Raw genomic sequence first — 19,782 nt, forward strand, 5'->3', positions numbered from 1 at the left:
TTTATTTTATACAGAATAATGTTAGGGGATATTGACATATCAAAACATTGTTTGAGATGTCAGCTTTAGAAAAGTCAAAATAAAATTCAAATATATCTTGAATCCTATAGTGAACTGTTAATATCAAACATAACCTCTGTTGAATTATACCAACTAGATAGTTTTATTCTGTGTAGTAAAAAATGAAAAATTATATAAGTGCAAGTTTACATTTCATATTATCTCGGACCTGTGTAATTTAATTCATTTGCAAATGTAAAGTCTAATATATTAAGAGAAGTAGAGCTGATAATAAGATATGTACAAAAGAAGCAAAACTTCTTATCTAAATTACTTTTCTTAGCATACATAAATATTTCACATTACACTGCTCCCCCAGACACATGATTTTCCCAGTAATTTGGTGCCTCTAATGAGGTGTAAATTAAGTAGTGTTGCTTCTTAATACCAAACAAGGTAATAAAACAGTCCACTGTGTTAGATTTTGAAGAAATTATTCGATTAAAAAAATTTGGACAATTTATAACTTCTGAGAAACTAACTTTTTAGAAAAGCATGGAAAATTCTGCATAGCATAATTCTTTTGGGGTAAAGATGATACTTAGGTAGTTCTTTGTTTATGTGCTGGACAGTATCATTCTTTTAATAAGAGCTCACTATTTATGGTATACTGTAATTCCAAATAAATGGAAACCACATCGTAAGTATAGTCTTTTCCTATATTTACTCTATATAATGATATAATGGATAACTTCAGGATAATTTTTAAATATTAAGAACAGCCATTCCAAAAGACTCAGAGCTCTCATTGAGCATATCACCTGGCCTGTGGTAGATGCTCAGTGAACACTGGTTGAATTGAATTGTTGAACTGAATTCCCAGCCCTGCTTACATCATGACTGAGAGTTTTTCTTTAACTTCCTTCATATTCTCCATATAGGATCAATGGTGTTGAGTATTTGTGAATTAAAAGTAATTTTATTTTAGAGAGTTCCGTATTCTAAAATGTCACTGAAGAGGCCATGGGGGTAAAAAAATTCTTGGTTTGGAAACACTGGCTGAGAGCATAGAAATGTCTTTGACCATTGCTGTTAATAGCTATAAAAGTAACGTCAAGACATCATCTCCAAGTTATCCCAAACAATATCCAATAACTAAATTAAACTGTAGTTCTATGGAAGGCAATTGCACTACATGAAAGTAGTTATCTTACAAAGATTTTAAAACTTGAAAAAAATCTTACGCTGACATTTCTAAGTTGTAAGTGTTTGAGTATATTTCCTCAAGTGTCCTTTATGAAAACACACTTTTGTTTCTTTTTGTAGTGCTCCTGGAAGTGGTCCTATGTTCAAGTCAACAACTGTTACTGTGAGAGAAAATTGTAATGAAATTTCCCAAAGAGTTGTGGTGGATTCAGTTAATAACCAGGAAGATTTCAAATGTACTTTGATTCATAGCCAAGAGAATGCTAAAGGTGTTACCACTGTTGCTACAGATCCAGAAAGCGTGAAAAGTTATACCGCCAAAAAGAGCCAACTTGGAGATCAAGCCCAGGGGATTCACAGACACAAAATTGGCTTTTCTTTTGCATTTCCAAAGAAAGCATCCGTGAAGCTGGAGTCCTCAGCTGCAGCCTTCTCTGAATACAATGATGATGCCTCTGTGGAAAAAGGATTTAGCAGAAAAAGTAGATTTGTCCCCGGTGCTTGTCATCTTCAACTCTCTTCACCAACAGATGTGCTTTTGAGTTCTGACGAGAAAGCTAATTCTTTTCATCCACCAGAAGGAAGGTGCACTGACAAAGAAACTGCTCAAACTCAAGAGATGAAAGAAGTTTCTAGTGAAAAAGATACATTACTATTACCTCCATTTTGCCAGTTTCAACTCCCTTCATCATCTGATGCAGATAATTGTCAACATTCAGTCCCTTTAGCAGATCAAATTCCACTGGAAGATGTTATTATTAATGAAGACATACCTGTAAGTGGTAACACTTCTGACTTGCTAGGAAATAAATCCATAGTTCTTGATATGGCTAATGACTGCTTGTCTTTGCAAGCTACCATAGAAGAAAGTGTTAAGGACAATGATGCATCCACGACTGAAGCTGAATATAAAAATCACAGCCCTGACATGTTGGCCCCTTTAAATTCTGAAGAGGATAATATAACCCTACGTAAAAAAATGGATTTATATAAAAGACCATGTGAGCCATTTGTACCCGTACTTAACAAAGATGGATCCACAGTTCTTCAGTGGCCATCAGAAATGCTGATTTACACAACTACTCAACCATCAGTTTCCTATAGCTGTAATCCTCTCTGTTTTGACTTCAAGTCCACTAAATTAAACAACAATCTAGATAAAAATAAGCTGCCCTTAAATGATCTTTCTTCTCATCAGAAGGGAGAAGACATTTGCAAGAGACCAGTTTTAGATTGCAAGGACGCATCTGTGACAGGACTTACTGATCATGAAATTGGAGGTAGCAGAAATGGATATACCCAAGTCACTCCTCTTTTTGCTGGTGATACACTCTCCAATAGCTGTGATTCTGGAAAAAATGAGAGTATGAGTCAGAGGTATAAAAATATTTCCTGTAGGATCAGAAAAACAAAAAAATATACTTTTACTAAAAATCAGATAAAACAGGATGTTCTTGGTGGCAAATACAACAAAATAAGATTGAAAGATACTAACGAACTCTGGTTCCATAAAAGTGGAAGAAAGAAAAAAAGAAGAAAGTTATGTCACCATGATTATGGAAAGAAAACCAAAGAATCAGAAATGTATTTCAAAATGGAAAGAGAAAATAGTTACACTGATAAAACTAGGAAAAATCTACTGGAAACAATTTCAGAAAAACAGTATTTAGCTACAGAGCAATTATTAGACTCACAGCAATTACCTGATAAAAGGCCCAAATCAGCATCCATATACTTAAGTGAAAATGAAGAATTGTGTAAAACCCAGAACACTGAATACAATAATAATAAGAATATTATCAGTTCTAAAAACCACTGTAAAAAGAGCTCAGTTGTTTTCAATGGACAATCCAATTCAACAATGATACGTTCTGTGAAACATAATTTAACATACTCCAGAACTTACTGTAGTTGGAAAGCCAAAACGTCCAGCTGTAGTCAAGATCACAGATGCCTAGTTCTTCAAAATGAAATGAAATGCATGAGTCAGAACCAGGCAGTTAAAAGAGGTTATAATTCTCTCATTAATGAATCAGAAAGATGCCATCAAAAACGTAGACAACATTCATATTCTTATTCTTCAGATGAAAGTTTAGATCAACAGAATTATCTACCAGAAGAATTTTTGAGGCCACCCCATGCTTCTGCTCCTTGTAAACCTAAAAGGAAATGGAGGAGAAAAAGTAGATTCCACACCAGTTTTGAAGCTTTGGAACTCAAAGAGAAGACAGATTATCCTAGGAAAGGTAATTCTTTCTTACATCACCCGGATGAAATAATAAGTGAAGACAGAAAAGAGGAAATAAAACCACAAGAAACTGCAAATGTCAAAAGGAACTCAGAACAAATGGACCAAGTAGAAAATAAACTGTCTTTGCCCGCTAGCAGTCCCCTTCCTTCTGAAACCAGTGGTGAAACTGAGCAGGTCGTAATGGAGACCACTTCTGGTGAACTGTCAGAGATTTCCAATGAACCCACCACTTCAGTCTACATAGCTAGTGCCCCAACAAAAGAAGAAATGGACAGTACCTTGCTTGAACACAAAGAAAGAAGTGAGAATACAAATATTAATGAGAAGCAAATTCCTTTCAAGATGCCTAGTATTGAAAGGAACTTTAGACAGTCACAACCTAAATCATACCTTTGTCATTATGAACTGGCTGAGGCCCTTCCACAAGGAAAGATGAATGAGGCGTCAACTGAGTGGCTGTGTTTTAATTCAGGAATCCTTAACGCACAACCACCATTACCATTCAAAGAAGCACATGTCAGTGGCCATACCTTTGTAACAACGGAGCAGATCCTGGCTCCGTTAGCTTTACCAGAACAAGCATTATTGATTCCAATAGAAAACCATGACAAGTTCAAAAATCTACCATGTGAAGTCTACCAGCACATCATTCCGCCAAGCATGCTGGCCAACAAGGTCAAATTCACTTTTCCTCCAGCTGCCCTCCCACCCCCTAGCACACCTCTGCAGCCTTTGCCTTTGCAGCAGCCCTTGTGTTCTACCTCTGTAACCGCTATCCACCATACTGTTTTGCAGCAGCATGCAGCAGCTGCTGCAGCCGCAGCAGCAGCTGCCGCTGCAGGAACCTTTAAAGTGCTTCAACCACACCAACAGTTTCTGTCCCAAGTCCCAGCTCTCACCAGAACATCGTTACCTCAGATCTCAGTAGGACAAGTAGGACCAAGGCTTTGTCCTGGGAATCAGCCAACTTTTGTTGCTTCTCCTCAGATGCCAATCATTCCAGCTTCAGTTCTTCATCCTAGCCATCTGGCTTTCTCACCTTTACCCCATGCACTCTTTCCTTCACTGCTGTCCCCCCACCCATCGGTCATCCCGCTGCAGCCCCTCTTCTAGTCATCACTATGAAAGGGAAAGAAAATATTCATGTGAAAACTATTGCTCTACATGTTAATGCTCATCTAAGTGGATAATTGCCTATTTAAATGGTGGAAATAAACTAGGTAAAATATGGCCTCATTGATATGAAATCATTTACTGTAGGTGTAATGATGCAAATAAATTCTTAAGTTTCTGATATATAATATTAGTAAGGCACTGAATAGTTTGAAAATCAATATAATATATGCTGTATATTAAAATGATGTCTTAAAAGTATGTATAATGTATATAAAATATATTTATAGTACTGTAATTTATGTTGTAAAGTATGCTCTTTGTTTTTTTTTAACCTTTGTGTATTTGCACCTATTTAATGTTTAGACAAAGCTGATGGCACTATGTTTTGTACAATGTTCCTTGAAACTGTAAATTCAGTGAAAAAATCTCTCTTGCAATAAATTTTTGTTAAATATTTAAGTAAATCAAACCCTTGTTTTTAGTTGGTTTTCACTATTTTGAGACTGTATAGTAACAATAGATTTTGAATTTATATTGTTTCTTCTGTTTATTGACATCTCTGAACCTCAGAGGATCAGCAAAATATCTTTGGCGCTCTGTCAATACTTAAACTGTAATACTATCTTTCAGAATAAGTTTAAGTCCGTTTGCTTTTCTGTTTGTCATAATGTTGCTTATACTCAAAGTTTACTATATTTCATGAACACTTGGCCCTCTAGATAATAAACCATGGAAATTCTTGTTAAAGTAATGTTAGCATTTGGTGCTGTGGGGGGGCGAATAACTACAAAACGTGCAAAGTATTTAGTGTTGTTCCGGGAACTATTAAACAGTACTAGTAGGTAAGAAATAGCAAGTAACCAATATAAGTTCTTATAACATTTTTGTATGTCAAAATTATCAAATGTATTGTGTTTATTTTCAATTGTTGCGGAGAATATACATATATAAGAATGTTGGCATGGATTAAGGAATAGGTTTAATTAATCACTAACCATTATATAACATCTTGGGAAGAATGGCATAAATACAATCTGGATATACTCTTTATTGAGAATCTGGAAGTGGGAAAGAGAGTGAATAAATAACTGTTCCTTCTGCAAATCTTTCTGGTAGTCATGTTTCTATCATATTTCCAAATCACGCAGGAACAATTAGAAAGTCTCCATCCATATCACCCTTCCAGATTCTGCTATATTTTTAATGACCACTGCATTCTTGTTCACTCAAGTGCTGCTTCTATGTGTACTAAAGAATACAATTATTTAATAGAAAACTAGGGAACATCACACTTCCCACAAGAGTTTCTAATGTGTACCTGCCTCAGTCCATGCCACTGGTTAAGACAAAGTCTGCATGCCTGGTGGAGAGGATTCAACTCACCATGTGCCAATGATAATGGATTATGGTAGCCTAGCAATGAATCCAGGCAAAAGAGAGGCCAACTGAGTCCTTCTAAAGGAAGAGCAACTTTTAAGTGATGCTGTATTGAAGAAATGCTTTTTCATAAGCTTACTGTAAGAACTGGGTTTCCCTAAAAATATTGAGCATAAGCATATATACCCATAGCAGAATAATATATTGAATTCTATTGTAAGTAGAGTAACAGGGGAAAAATCTATGTTGTATACTTTCTTGATTATGTGCCATAATAATCATTGATTTAAAGGTTTTCCTGAAAAACGGTTGTGAAAGACTGCATGATTGACAAATAAGAAGAAAAATAATAAAAGAAGAAATTTTATTTCAAACACTAAGATAACATGTTCCAAAAATGGTAACTAGAATTGGAATGGGTGATTTTTCCCCAAGCAAAATATTTGAAACTATCTTTGAAGATAATATAGATGGGAATATCTACTGAGGAATGTTGACCCAGTTTTTTTTTTTTTTCCAGTTTGTTTTTAATATCAGAGCAGGATTGTTTCTGCTGTTTAAAATCAAACCAAGTGTTTCACTTTAAAATATGCAGATTTTCCCTCTTTTTTTGTCATCTTCTGGCTATCATCCCACATGTTCACCTCTTACCTCTTCTTTTTATTCTTTAATTCCTTTTTCTCCTGATCTTTTCCTTCTTAATTTCACTGTATACATCATTTGTGTGTATCCTCTGCTTCTTTCTCCATGCTATCATTCCTTTTATTTTGTCTTCAATTCTGTTGCTCTCCTACATTTATTTTTGTTAAAATAATGCATTTAGGTATGCTTAACTTTTTAGTTGTAGCAGAATATACTTGCTTAGTAACTATATAATAGAAATTTCTAGAAAGTTTGAGGAGGAAAGTTCTCACCTAAGAGTAATTGAAACTCAACTTGGTAGATAAATTGATTGGTTTTTGTGGATACCAGTGGCTGGACAAGAAAAGAAAGTTAGCTGAGTATGTCGGAGCCATTTTTATTACAAACAATCCATTTAAATACTTGATATCTTTGGTAAGATATTGCTCACATAGTCTGGGCATCTGTTATAAGTTCGGGACTCAAAATCAATGTATGATGACACACTTGTTCATCTATTCTGATAACACCAACTCCAGAATCAAGGGAATCAGGCCAATGGGCTGAAGATCAATGATAAGCAGAGCAATTAGACAGGTAAGTCAGGGTGGACTCACCAAGCAATGAGGCTGTCAGAGGACCACCAGTCAAGCTCATATTAGTGGCAGCAGGAGTCAGGCCAGTGTAGCAGTCATACACTGGAAGTAGGTTTGGGGACGGCCAATGGCTTGTCCATAAATCCTGGAGCTAAAATCCCAGTCCCATCCAGATGTAAATTATTATACATTCTATATAATTGGGGAATTTAAATGGTTCTAACACTATCTCTTACCCACCATCTCTGGTCTGCTAGTTATAGGCATTGCTATAGATTTGTTATTGTAAATCTGAGTGGTTTGGAATATAGAATAAAACCTGAATGTAGAAAGTAACAAGTAACTACTGTAGCCAAGTAACAAAGGAACTCACATTGGATGACAGGAAGGAAACAAGGAAACTCATCTACTACTACTTCAACTTCTCTCTCTCTCTCTCTCTCTCTCTCCCACCCCCCCACCCCATCTCTCTCTCATATATATGTATATCCAAGTCCTTTCATGTGTTGAAGCCCTGTATAAACTCTCCACAGGACATCTCAATCTAGATATCCGCTATGTATTTTGAACCCAAAACTCAAATCTGTGATCTTTCTTTATAGGTACCACTGAAACCTATTATTTGTCCTTTGTTTCAAAGCTCTGTGAATATCATTATAATAACAAAAAAAAAATTTAAAAACTGTTCCAAGTCAGAAGCCAGGGTATTATGCCCACATAAAAATTAATCAATGAACCCATTTGGCTCCATTTCCTTAAGTTTTTCTCAGATATTTCTCACCAGTATACTCTATATAGTTCTAGTCCTAGTAGTTCATAATCTGAATTGCTGAGTTGCTGTTATAAATTAATGTCACTTTTCCCAATTTCCAATTCATACACTCTATCCTCCCCACTGCTGCCAGGGCTCCATTTTTTAAATGTAACCTTATTATGACACTCCTCTACTTTAAAGTCTATTATGGGTACTCAATAATTGTCAAGATAAACATCAAAGTTCTTAGCAAGTCATGGAAAATCTATGGTGAAGTAGATGTCAGCCTCCCTAGTCAGGACCATCCATTCCAGAATTCCTCTAGGCCAATCACTCTAATCTACTTACAATCATCTTCAAGTTTGTGTGAGCATGTTCTGTTATCCTGCAATGCTTTCCTCCCTATGTTTCTTCAGTTGACTAACTACTAATGAGTCACAATTCAACTAATGTCAAGTTGGTTTTTTTTAGGAATTCTTACCCAAATTCCCTCCGTCTCCAAATGTTAGCTTCCTGTCCTCTATTTTCACCTGGAATACTGTGCTCAAATATTGTTATGAAGTATTCTCTGTGTTGAATATATGGTCTGTTCTTCAAATTCACTAAAGTAAGAGCTCCTTGAGTCAAAGTAGCATTTGATGCATAGTAAACACTCAATAAGTTTGTTAAATGAGAAGATAGAATGAGTTGGGAAAATGTAATTAAAAACTATGCAGATTGTATTCCAAAGTTCCAGAACTGTTAACCATTTTTACTCCAAACTTGTTCTAAATCAGTCTGAAAAAATATATAATTTTCCAAAATAATTAGGGCTTCAAAACACCATTTAGCATGAATAACTTATTTTTTAATGGTATTATGAATTATTTAAAATAGAACTCAGTGGGGGACTTCCCTAGTGGCACAGTGGTTAAGAATCCACCTGTCAATGCAGGGGACACGGGTTTGAGCCCTGGTCCGGGATGATCTCACATGCCATGGAGTAACTAAGCCCGTGCACCACAACTACTGAGCCTGTGCTCTAGAGCCTGCAAGCCACAACTACTGAGCCCACGAGCCACAACTACTGAAGCCCGTGCACCTAGAGCCCATGCTCTGCAACAAGAGAAGCCACTGCAATGAGAAGCCCACACACCACAATGAAGAGTAACCCCCGCTCACCATAACTAGAGAAAGCCCATGTGCAGCAACGAAGACCCAACGCAGCCAAAAATAAATAAATTTATAAAAAATAAAATAAAATAGAGCTTAGTGAGCAATCAATCATCAAAGCATGATTTGAACCCTTTCCCCTGCCCTTGGAGAAAAGCACAAGCTCCTATCTATCATCTGTCTATCTGTCTATCTATCTATCATCTATTTTTCATCTTTCCATTAGTACTTGTCACCAAACATTAGCATATTATGTGTCTGACATTAAACTAGATATTGGGATAAATGAATGAATAGAACACACCTACTACTCAGATATTCAAGTCCAGTAAAAGAGGCAGACATGCAAAATCTTATGTTTAGCTATCCAAAGTTTGCTCTTTCATTATGTATTGATTTATATTCACCAATGTCTTTTTTTCCCACACTACTGTATTCTCCATTTCTCAGTCTTGTTTCTATTTTTTTTTTCCCTCCATTTATTTGCCTAGCTAAGTCACTGTCCTTGGGAGTGAAAGTTGCCACCAGGGATGCTTTCCAATAAGTTGTTTACTTTCTCTCACAAATAAGATGATAAAGGCTTAAAGCTTACGTATATTATCAGTTGATGTTCAAGTGTTGATTTAAAGCCTGCAGTAAAATGCTATGCAATTTGTTCTGAGTTGCTGAGTATGATTGAAATCTAGCTCACCAACTGGCAGCCCTGTGGATTGTGCCCCCCTCCCCCAGACCCAGCATAGGCTACATTGGTACAGAGAAAGCGACTATTTTTCCTTTGCTCAAAGACACCATTGCTCACTAAGCCAAATGCCTAGAGCAATAGCCTTTTATTTATTCTCAGAGGCATCTTACAGACTAGCACCTGCCCTGAGCTTCCAATGCTTGGGAACATAGGATATGGAATCTACTTGAACCGGAAGCTCCTGGTAGAAAACTCTGAGCATAACAAGGTTTTTCTTTTCTTTTAATCTCCTAAAATCTTATTTTTAAGTAACTGAATTATTTTTAATTTTTTTACATTTTTGTGGTAATATTTTGAATATATTATTTACATATTTTACTAATATTTCCCTTTTTTAGGGTTCTAGTTTTAACTGCTACATTTTAACTTTTTATAAATTACTTCCTAACATTTTTATGGGGTATATTTTCTATGTATTTACTATCTTCAGAATATTATATAATATATTTTAATTTTAAGAAGTAGGTCTCATAATATTCAGTGGAATTTATCATACTTTGTGGTTTAGTATTATTACCTTCCATATCTAGCTTGTATTGATTATCTCTAAGACTATTTTAATTCCCTCATTGAATATTAATTTCACTTCATTCCTCAGTATATTTATTGAAGGTACAGGCAGAAAGCATAAGTTTTTGGGAAGTGCCCACATATTAAGTAAAGTATCTTTGATGACATGCTTACATTAACCCTTCAGGCTTCTCCAAAAGGTTCTCCTATTCTTTTCACTACTTAATTCCTATAACCAGGAATTATACCCAGAACTAAATTTTCATTTTACCTACAAGAACTAGGATGTAATGCTCATCTAAATAGCCCATTTCATCTTGCTTCACAGGCTTAGTTCAACAGCTGGGCTTCTAACTGGAAAACCCTCTCAATGCATAAACTCATTGGTTACCCTACTTAGTCCACGATCTCCTTTAGGACAAAACTAGATCTCAGCTCCTTCCTAGCTCTCGTCAGCACTACACTGTGTTCTGGCGTTTCCCCTTTTCTGTTGCACCAATTAATTCAACATTTCATTGTTGCCTAAACTTGCTACCTGGACAGTGTCTTGATCCTCCTAGTTGTACTTGGTGAAGCTAACCTCTGTACTTGAGTTAATTATGTGGGTCCAAAATGCTTATTGACTTACATGACATGTTCCCTTCTTTGTGACAAATTCCTATTATATCCCTGGTCTGAGCCTGCCCAAATTGTGACATTTTAAATTCAAGGAGAGTGAGTTTTTAAAAATCCAACATTTCAGCTGCCTTACTCTTGTGGACTGTATTAAATTTCCCACACACTATTGAAAACAACTAAGTTTCAAATTAATGCTTTGAATTTAAGATAATCTGCTTATCTTTTTCAACTATTTTTAATCTAAATGATTTTACAAGTGGCTCTTACTTTAACGTATATAAAGTTGGTAAGTCATTAATCTTCACATTAAACTAGTAAGCCTAAAACTAACTATAGATTTTATTAAATGGCTTCTACCTCCAGAACAGTTGTACTGAAACAAAAGTGATAGAAATATTAATATGTTCTACTGAGATGAGAAATCTATTTTCTGTCCTGAAGTGCAGCGGTCCTGACCATGACCTATGTGAAGCCATAACATTTGTTAGGTAGTGTGAAACATAACGTAATATTTTAAATACATTTTAGACATTAGCAATTATCATTGCATTTTGCATATCCAAAGATTGCCAGGGTGCTTTCTTATCTGCTATTCTAATATGTAATAATAGTTCGACACGACCTTTTTCAATTGCCAAACAAAGATTTATTTGTAAAATTGAGAATCAGTGTTTCTCCAGTATTCATATAACATTATTTTTTCATATAAATAATCTTTGCCTAAACATGCCAGCACAGAAAGGACTCTACAGAAATCCATTATACCGATAAATCTAGCTACAATTGGAGGTAACTATTAAAACTTATTATGGTTGTACTGTCAAGTTGTTAGAGTCCCCATCTATGTTAAGAACTGGGTTATGCATTTTGACTGCAATGATACTTTACTGACAGTAAAGATTTTTTTTAAATGGCTATGAATATAGAGTTTTAGATGGAATAGAAATATAATACTCTCTCTACATGAAAAATAATACATTATAGTATTTCCATACACAAATTTAAATTGAATCCCCCTATAAACAGTGAGCTCAGAGCTTAGTGAGGGAAAGTGTTTTTGTTTTTGTTTTTTCATCTCCTGCGTTGTTACTTGGAAACTTGGAAGCTATTTACAGTACTGTACTGAATGATTTTCCCTTCCCTCCCAAGATCCAGTCTCATTATACTGCATGCTAGTCACTGCCTGGAAGTCCTGGACATTGTCCCTTTGACAATGCTGCTCTCTCTTTACAGTCACAGTCAAGAGGATGAGTGGAACAGGCCACACTGCTTCTATGTCATAATGTCCCGTAATGCCTTCCAAGAAGAACACATGGAACTTTCTGAATGGAAGTATTGGGACATTTTGAGGGGGGGTGGAGGGATTACAAAGTGAGAATGTAAATGTTAAAAATCAGGCGCTGAATACAGACTTTCCTTGGTAATAAATTCAGCCATTCACAAGAAGTGAATGTTTTAGTAGCCAATCGGGCTCTTTGCACTCAGATGTGCTGCATCCCTCTCCAACTCCCTTCAAATCTTCATCCTATTTTGAGAGATACTGTCATTCTTGCTTCAGCAAATAATACATTTTCTGAAGCCCAAATCATTCAGTTAAGATTAGCACTCGGGGAGGATACTGGCAGACCGTTTTCAGCTGGTCGTCACTCCTAATTCCACCAGAACACAGAGATTGAGACATGGGTACTCCAAATTCGAAGTCTGCAGAATGAGTTTTGTCTCTCCAGATATACTTTGTGGAACACACACACACACACACACACACACACACACACACACACACCTTCCAAGAACTGCCTAATTGTTGCTGCCTGGAATTCCTGGATGTTTTTCCCTAAACAAGATGCTACCCTCTGTCTCTCCACAGTCACAGTCAGGAGGTGGAATGGGATATATTCTCAGGTACATAGAGTCAAAGATGTGAAAAAATTTTCTTAACTGCTTGGAAAACTGTAAGATGCCTTCCTTTTCCATGTCATCATAAATCTCATGTTTCTTTAGGTCTTGCATGGAAAATGCCATGATAACTATTCTAGGAAATTATTGAATAACTGGCTAGTGAGGTGCTTGTCCTCAATTTTGATCAGCAGTGAGAGGACTGAATAAACAATTTATGGCTAATAATATAATTTCAGGCTATGACTACACTATTCTCATTTTGAGACACCCCTTCAATTTATTAACTTATTTAGGAAAACTTGTCTCATGATCATTTATGTCTACTATGTTCCAGGGTTCTACTAGGCTCTGGAGAGACAGAGCTAGAAATAAAACCTATCAATAATAAGTTTAGAATTGGGAGGAAATAGATAATTAAATTGGCAATTTTAATATGATGGGCTGCATAACATAATAAATGTGATAAACAATATGTTATGAAAGAGAATATGCCACATTAAGGAAACAAAAGCGTAAAAAGGGTTCTTTTTGATAGATGAGGCTGAGAGATTAAACAAGACAAAAGCAGATCATTAGGACTTTATAGTTAGGATGATAGTCATTAACAGTTTTTAAATAGTGAGATGACTGGCCTTTATCAGAGTTGCAGATTAGAAATATCACTAGGATTACATAAGGAAGAATTAACTAGTATGTGTGCATTTGTTTAAGAGTGTTGAGGATGTCAGAAAAATAAAAAGGAGTTTCAAGCAGAAGCAAGCAAATAAATATAATGTTGGTTTGATAATCTAGAAGTTAGATAATCTAGGGCTATTTAAGAGTAGACTTTATAGGAAAAGTTTTTGAAGAGAGTAAGAGAGGATTTAAAAATGAAATTTGAGTTTCAGGTCTGGTCCATTTGACCAATGTGATTATTTACCAATAATGAAAAGACAGAAGACAAGAATGGAAGAAAGTTTATAAAAGTTGGAAAGTTTAGGGGAATGGAAGATAATATTTTTTTATACATTAAACTTGAGGCACCTAGAATATATCCAAATAGAGTTATCTTGCAAATACATGAATATGTAGTAAAAATTCTCTTACCTGAAACAATCAGAACTGGTTTGTTGTTAGTTATTTGAATAAAGTGAGAAAACACACATCATGGCACGTATGCACAATGGGACAGTCTAAACATTGTATATTAACTCATTATCTTATTGTGTATTAAATTCACCAATACTGTGCTATAAGCCCAAGGCCTTTTCTTTGAATATCTGTTTACCCATTGAAGTTGTTAGTCATCTTTTCTTATATAATCCGCACTCAAATAATCTATGACTTCCAGACGTTAATTTAAAGTACACTACTGAACAAATCCAAATAATTTTTTACTTATTTATTTTTCTCCAGTCTTACTTTGTTGCCATACCCATGCCATAGTTGACATCATTTATTTAGCAACTCAGCCTAATTGAGAATTTCTAAAGCATTAAACTTCATTGTTGTAGGAATAAACTTGATCTCCTGGTACTCATATTTCATCACTTGACTTAACACTGAATTAAATTATATGCTTGTAGTAATAAATGCAACATGCACAAAATGATTTGAGAACAAACAAATTTGAATCTTGGCAAGCAAATTATTAACTGCAGTGAAGATAACTACAATGGCATCACACATAATAGCTCAGTAGCTTCACATTATGCCTTGGGCTTCAGTTTCATAGAAAATAAGAATTTAATCACTCTAAGATGGAAATACAGATCTTCTGAAAGAGAAACTACTGAACAGGTCTAAAGTTCAAAAGAGATATATACTAAAAAAAATTATCCTGAAATCATCACCCTGATCATTTTAATTAAAGTCTTAGAAGGCTTGAGATAAGCCCCAGGGAGAATATATAAAGAGAGAAATGGATCCTAAAAATACAAGCAATATTTAAGCTTGGAAAGAGGAGAAAGAAACTATGGAGGACACAGAGAAGTTTCCATAGAGCTAGAGTATAAACTAGAGAATTATAGTACCATGGAAATAATGGCAAGAGATAGTTTTAAGTAAAAAGAGTATGTTAAGAGTTGTAAATATCATAAGGTAGTTAAGTAAACAAGAACTATTCATTTTTCATTTAATGACCTAAATCATTTTTGTTTATCAATTTTGACATAGTAACTTTACTAGAAAGGTGAGCCAAGAAGCCACATTTCACTGAGTTTAACAGAGAATCGTGGGCAAGAAAGTGTAAGCAAACTTTTTTAGAATATCTATGAGGTACAAAAAAAGATGCAACTATGGTTGTAAAGACTATAAAAATAGTTTTAAATTTTATAAAAGACTAAGTCCAAGACTATGGTAAATACATGAAAATTTGACAATTAGTCAATTAATTATTTGCAATTTATATTCCCTACATACTAATTTAGAGATACGACTGTATGCTCACAGCATCCCCTGTGCTCAAAGTCTGTGTTCTTGGACACTTTACAATGGCTCATCTCCGTAGCCTTTATTCACAGAGGTACATCTATTGCAGCCTATGCAGGAAAGTTGGGAGCCTCATTAGAGGCTTTCAAAGATCATAGCTTAGGTAAGCTAACATTTTCTAAGGATGAGCTCTTGCACCCCCAACTGAAGTGTATCTACACTGGAAATAAGGGAAAAAGAAGAAAAAGACAATGTGAATATAGAGCAAAAGAAAAAAAGAACACTATTGGAATATTAAAACTGAACTTACAAATATTTGACAGTACATCACTACATTAGGATGAATTAATGTCTATTTTTTAAGTATTAATTGCAGTTCTCTTTCACCTCCTTTGACTTTCCATAATTCAGTTCCATAATGCAATTACAGTTGCCTGAAATGTATAGCAGACTCATTACATCATGTGGCACATATATACAATGGAATATTACTCAGCCATAAAAAGGAACGAAATTGTGTTATTTGTAGTGAGGTGGATAGACCTAGAGTCTGTCATACAGAGTGAAGTAAGTCAGAAAGAGAAAAACAAATACCGCATGCTAACACATATATATGGAATCTAAAAAAAAAAAGGTCATGAAGAACCTAGGGGCAAGACAGGAATAAAGACACAGACCTACTAGAGAATAGACTTGAGGACACAGGGAGGGGGAAGGGTAAGCTGGGACAAAGTGAGAGAGTGGTAGTGTATATGGACATATATACACTACCAAATGTAAAATAGATCGCTTGTGGGAAGCAGTTGCATAGCACAGGGAGATCAGCTTGGTGCTTTGTGACGAGCTAGAAGGGTGGGACAGGGAGGGTGGGAGGGAGGGAGACAGAAGAGGGAAGAGATATGGGGATATATGTATACGTATAACTGATTCACTTCATTATAAAGCAGAAAATAACACACCACTGTAAAGCAATTATACTCCAATAAAAACAGTAAAAAAAAAAAAAAAAACCTGGATTTGACACCAGTGGATCTGGATTTTCTAGAAGCTTTCCTCAAGAATTCCTATCTCTGTGGACCTGAGAATTCTTACATTTTCATTCACCCTAACATTTGAGGAACAGTGATTACAAACTTACTTTTAGTTGGAGTATGCAACTATAGAATAGTGTGACCTCAGTAGGATCTGGGAAGCATTATCCATGTACATGGTCACTGCTTAAATATCTCCATGGGCATATTCTTGACTGTTAACATTTTAACGAAAAGGCTCATGAAAATATTCTTCAGAGCTGCTTTTTTAGTTCAAGACTTAAGTTCAGAAGAGTAAAAGTTAAACTAGATTTCCTAATCTCTGTAGTATTTAGACACGTAGTCTTTGGATGGCGATGGTGCCAGAACTGAGCTCTGCCACTTACTATCAACAGGACTTGGGCAAATTAATTAACCTCTTTGAACCTCTCTTTCTCCTAACTAAACTGGAATAACAATGCCTACCTCACAGAGGTGTTATGAGGATGAAATCAAGGGCTTACAGAGTGTTGGACTATAATAAGCAGGCAATAGTGGTAGCTATCATTTTCTTTAATCTTTCCTGCCTGTTATTGCATAGTTAATGAGAAGCAGAATCTGAAACAAGAATTTTTGTGAAAATGATTTACTAAAAAAGTGCTTTCAGGGCTTGCCTGGTGGCGCAGTGGTTGAGGGTCCACCTGCCGGTGCAGGGGACACGGGTTCGTGCCCCGGTCCGGGAGGATCCCACATGCCGCGAAGCGGCTAGGCCCGTGAGCCATGGCCTCTGAGCCTGCGCGTCTGGAGCCTGTGCTCCGCAACGGGAGAGGCCCGCTTACCGCAAAAAAATAAAAGTGCTTTCAGGAGAACCTAGGAAGGTAATAGGAAAAACAGAAGAGGAAATAGAAGTTAAAAAGAATATTATTCCCAGAAAGTCCTATGGAGGGTAAATATAGCTGATCCCTCAGGGAAACGTGGAAGTGTAAGCTTCACTTCAGTGTTTTTCTTGAATAGAAACATAGTGAGCTATCAATTCAAGGACCAATCAATCACTGGCTAAGAACAGCCATCAAGAAACAAACTCTCAGCTTCTTGCAACTCTGCAAGTGTAGGCAAAGTGGCATCAGTATCCCAAGGGAAGTTCTCTGAAGAGAGTTGCTAGTGCAGACCTTTAGAAATGAAATTACAGAGAAGCCAGGGGACTGGTACACACAAAGATTAAAAGAAGAAATCCCAGTGTCTGCAACACTGACTTTTTTTTCTTTCGTAGCTTACTTCATTAGAATCATATAACACTCTTGTTTTCAAATGGGATTTCTTTGACTTTTCCCCTCTCCACCTCCAAAAGTTACAAAAAATTCCTCTACCTTAGAAGGAGATATTAAGAAAACATTTTTATAAGGTAGAAGGTGTTGAAAGACAATTCTCCAAGTGTCTCTAACATTTCTATATGCCGTCTAAGTGAGGCACTGACTGCTTTTGGTTCTGAATTATTTTTAATAATGTTTGAATAGTGAACAGCCTTGGAAAAGAATGATAGTTTCTCTCTCTGGAAGAAAGGGTAAACACGCTTAATGTCCATCATTAAGAGAAAATTGGGCTCTCTAAGCTCAGCATTCCTCTTCTTTAATGTAACAAACTATGTGCAGATGCCACCTGGTTCTTTTCACATGAACCAGCCAGAATTGGGGGTAAGAGAGCTTGCACCAAAATGCTGATACTCAGGCTAATGTTACTGTCCTGAATAAGAAGCACTGTCCTTCATCTCTAACCTAAGAGTCTCATGTCTTCTACCAGAATTCATGAACCCATGGCAGGCTAACCTGTTATCTTTTAAGTAGGTTAAATCTCAGACCCATCACAGCCCTTGACTGAAAGGATTTCATATAAAATATTATATTGTTGGTTTCTCTGATCATCTTTGCTCCTTTTCCATGAATAAAGTACAATTAAAATAAAGGAAATATTAACCTAAAATATCTGATCAAAAATTAGTTCTATGTCTTAGAACACATTGCTTATTCACAACAGGAAAAAAACATACAAAAATAACTGTTCATTGAACATAACATTTTTCTTTAATTGTATTTATATGTTTATATGTAACAGGAATAATAATTCCAAGGTGTTAAGGAATGTTGAGGTCACAGCAAAGGTATTGATCCATGTAGATAAATAAGACTTTGGTGTCCACTATTACATAGAGGTTTGCAGGCAGGTCAGAACAGGTTGTGTATAGGTCCTCTTTTGTAACCATTGCTTCTGAAACATATTGGGGAGCTCTCATTTTTAAAATTCCAATAAAGACAATTAGAACAGAGACAGACAGAAAGAGGAAACAGCACATAAAAATGATGAAAGAAAGGGCAAAGCACTTGAGATGTTTGGAAAGTTCCTTTACAATAAATTTCCTTTACTGACCACAAACTAACATGTACACAAACTAACGTGTATAAGAAGATAGTAGACTACAAGAAGACAGTCTTCTTGTAGGGAAACAAAAACCTAACTTGGGTGTTGGTCAGAACATAATGTTTATTTTCTAGCTATTACAGTAATTTGGAACACGATCTTTAACAAGGACATCGTCCTGTGATTTAGAGATTTCCCCCATTATAATTAGGAAGCTGAATTAAATAATCTTTAATTAAATGAATGACCATATTTGGTAAGGAATTACATTATTTGTTCTAAATTATATCTCCATCCATCACTGTATGTCCTGGTTCTGGAACAGTTAATAAGAAATTTTAAATTGTACTCAATTTAAAATAATTGATTGAAGAGAACATATGTCTGGAATAATAACTAGTACATAATATGTATTACATTCTGGTACCCTCCAGATTCAAAATATGGGGTACCTTAGATGATTTATACACTGCTTACTTGTCCAGAGTAGGTATTAAGTGATTCTTTGTTGACCATTATAGTTTATAAATTATAAATATAGAATTTAACAGTGGTTCAGTTCATCTGAAATATAAATATGTTTTCCAAAATTCTAATTTATTAACTTTGACCTGAAGCCATTTTGTACCTTGACAGTTAGTCTGGACATAAAAATATATTATGAATGAATGGGAATAATCACTTAGAAAAATGAATGTTTATAAGAAAAGCAATATAGCCTTTATTCTTTTTAGCTTCAGTCTCATGATGTTCTTAGAAAAGTAGACTGGATTTAATAATAGCGTTCTTCCTTTGCCATAAATCTCTAGCACCCCCAAATGAGATATTGCAGAAATAATATGACTGAAAATCAGGTACTACTGTGTGTCAACAAAGCACTGTTCTTTCTCTGGTGGCAAAAATAGATGAGGAGATTAAAATAAAGAGCATTATAGACATTTTGACTCTACAAAGTTGTCAAGCAAGGGGCAAAATATATTCATTCTTGAGCCAGTTTTAAAACAAATTATAGCGATAAGACCATATTTCACATAACACCAAAATGTTGGATAAAACAAAAATTATTATAGGACACTTCCTGGATGTCTATCCAATAGCTGTTTTTTTAA

General features: G+C 35.5%; 1 protein-coding gene across 1 annotated transcript in view; it reads left to right on the forward strand.

Moving 5' to 3' along the window:
• The window catches only part of ZNF804A (zinc finger protein 804A), a 317,543-nt gene extending 312,506 nt beyond the window's left edge, over window positions 1–5,037 (forward strand). The window contains exon 4 of the mRNA XM_004267407.2: window positions 1,327–5,037. Coding sequence (XP_004267455.1) covers window positions 1,327–4,570 — 3,244 coding nt within the window. The 3' untranslated portion in view covers window positions 4,571–5,037. The remainder of the gene's footprint in view (window positions 1–1,326) is intronic.
• The last annotated feature ends 14,745 nt before the right edge of the window (window positions 5,038–19,782 follow it).

Source organism: Orcinus orca, chromosome 7 (assembly GCF_937001465.1).
Source record: "Orcinus orca chromosome 7, mOrcOrc1.1, whole genome shotgun sequence".
NCBI lineage: Eukaryota > Metazoa > Chordata > Mammalia > Artiodactyla > Delphinidae > Orcinus > Orcinus orca.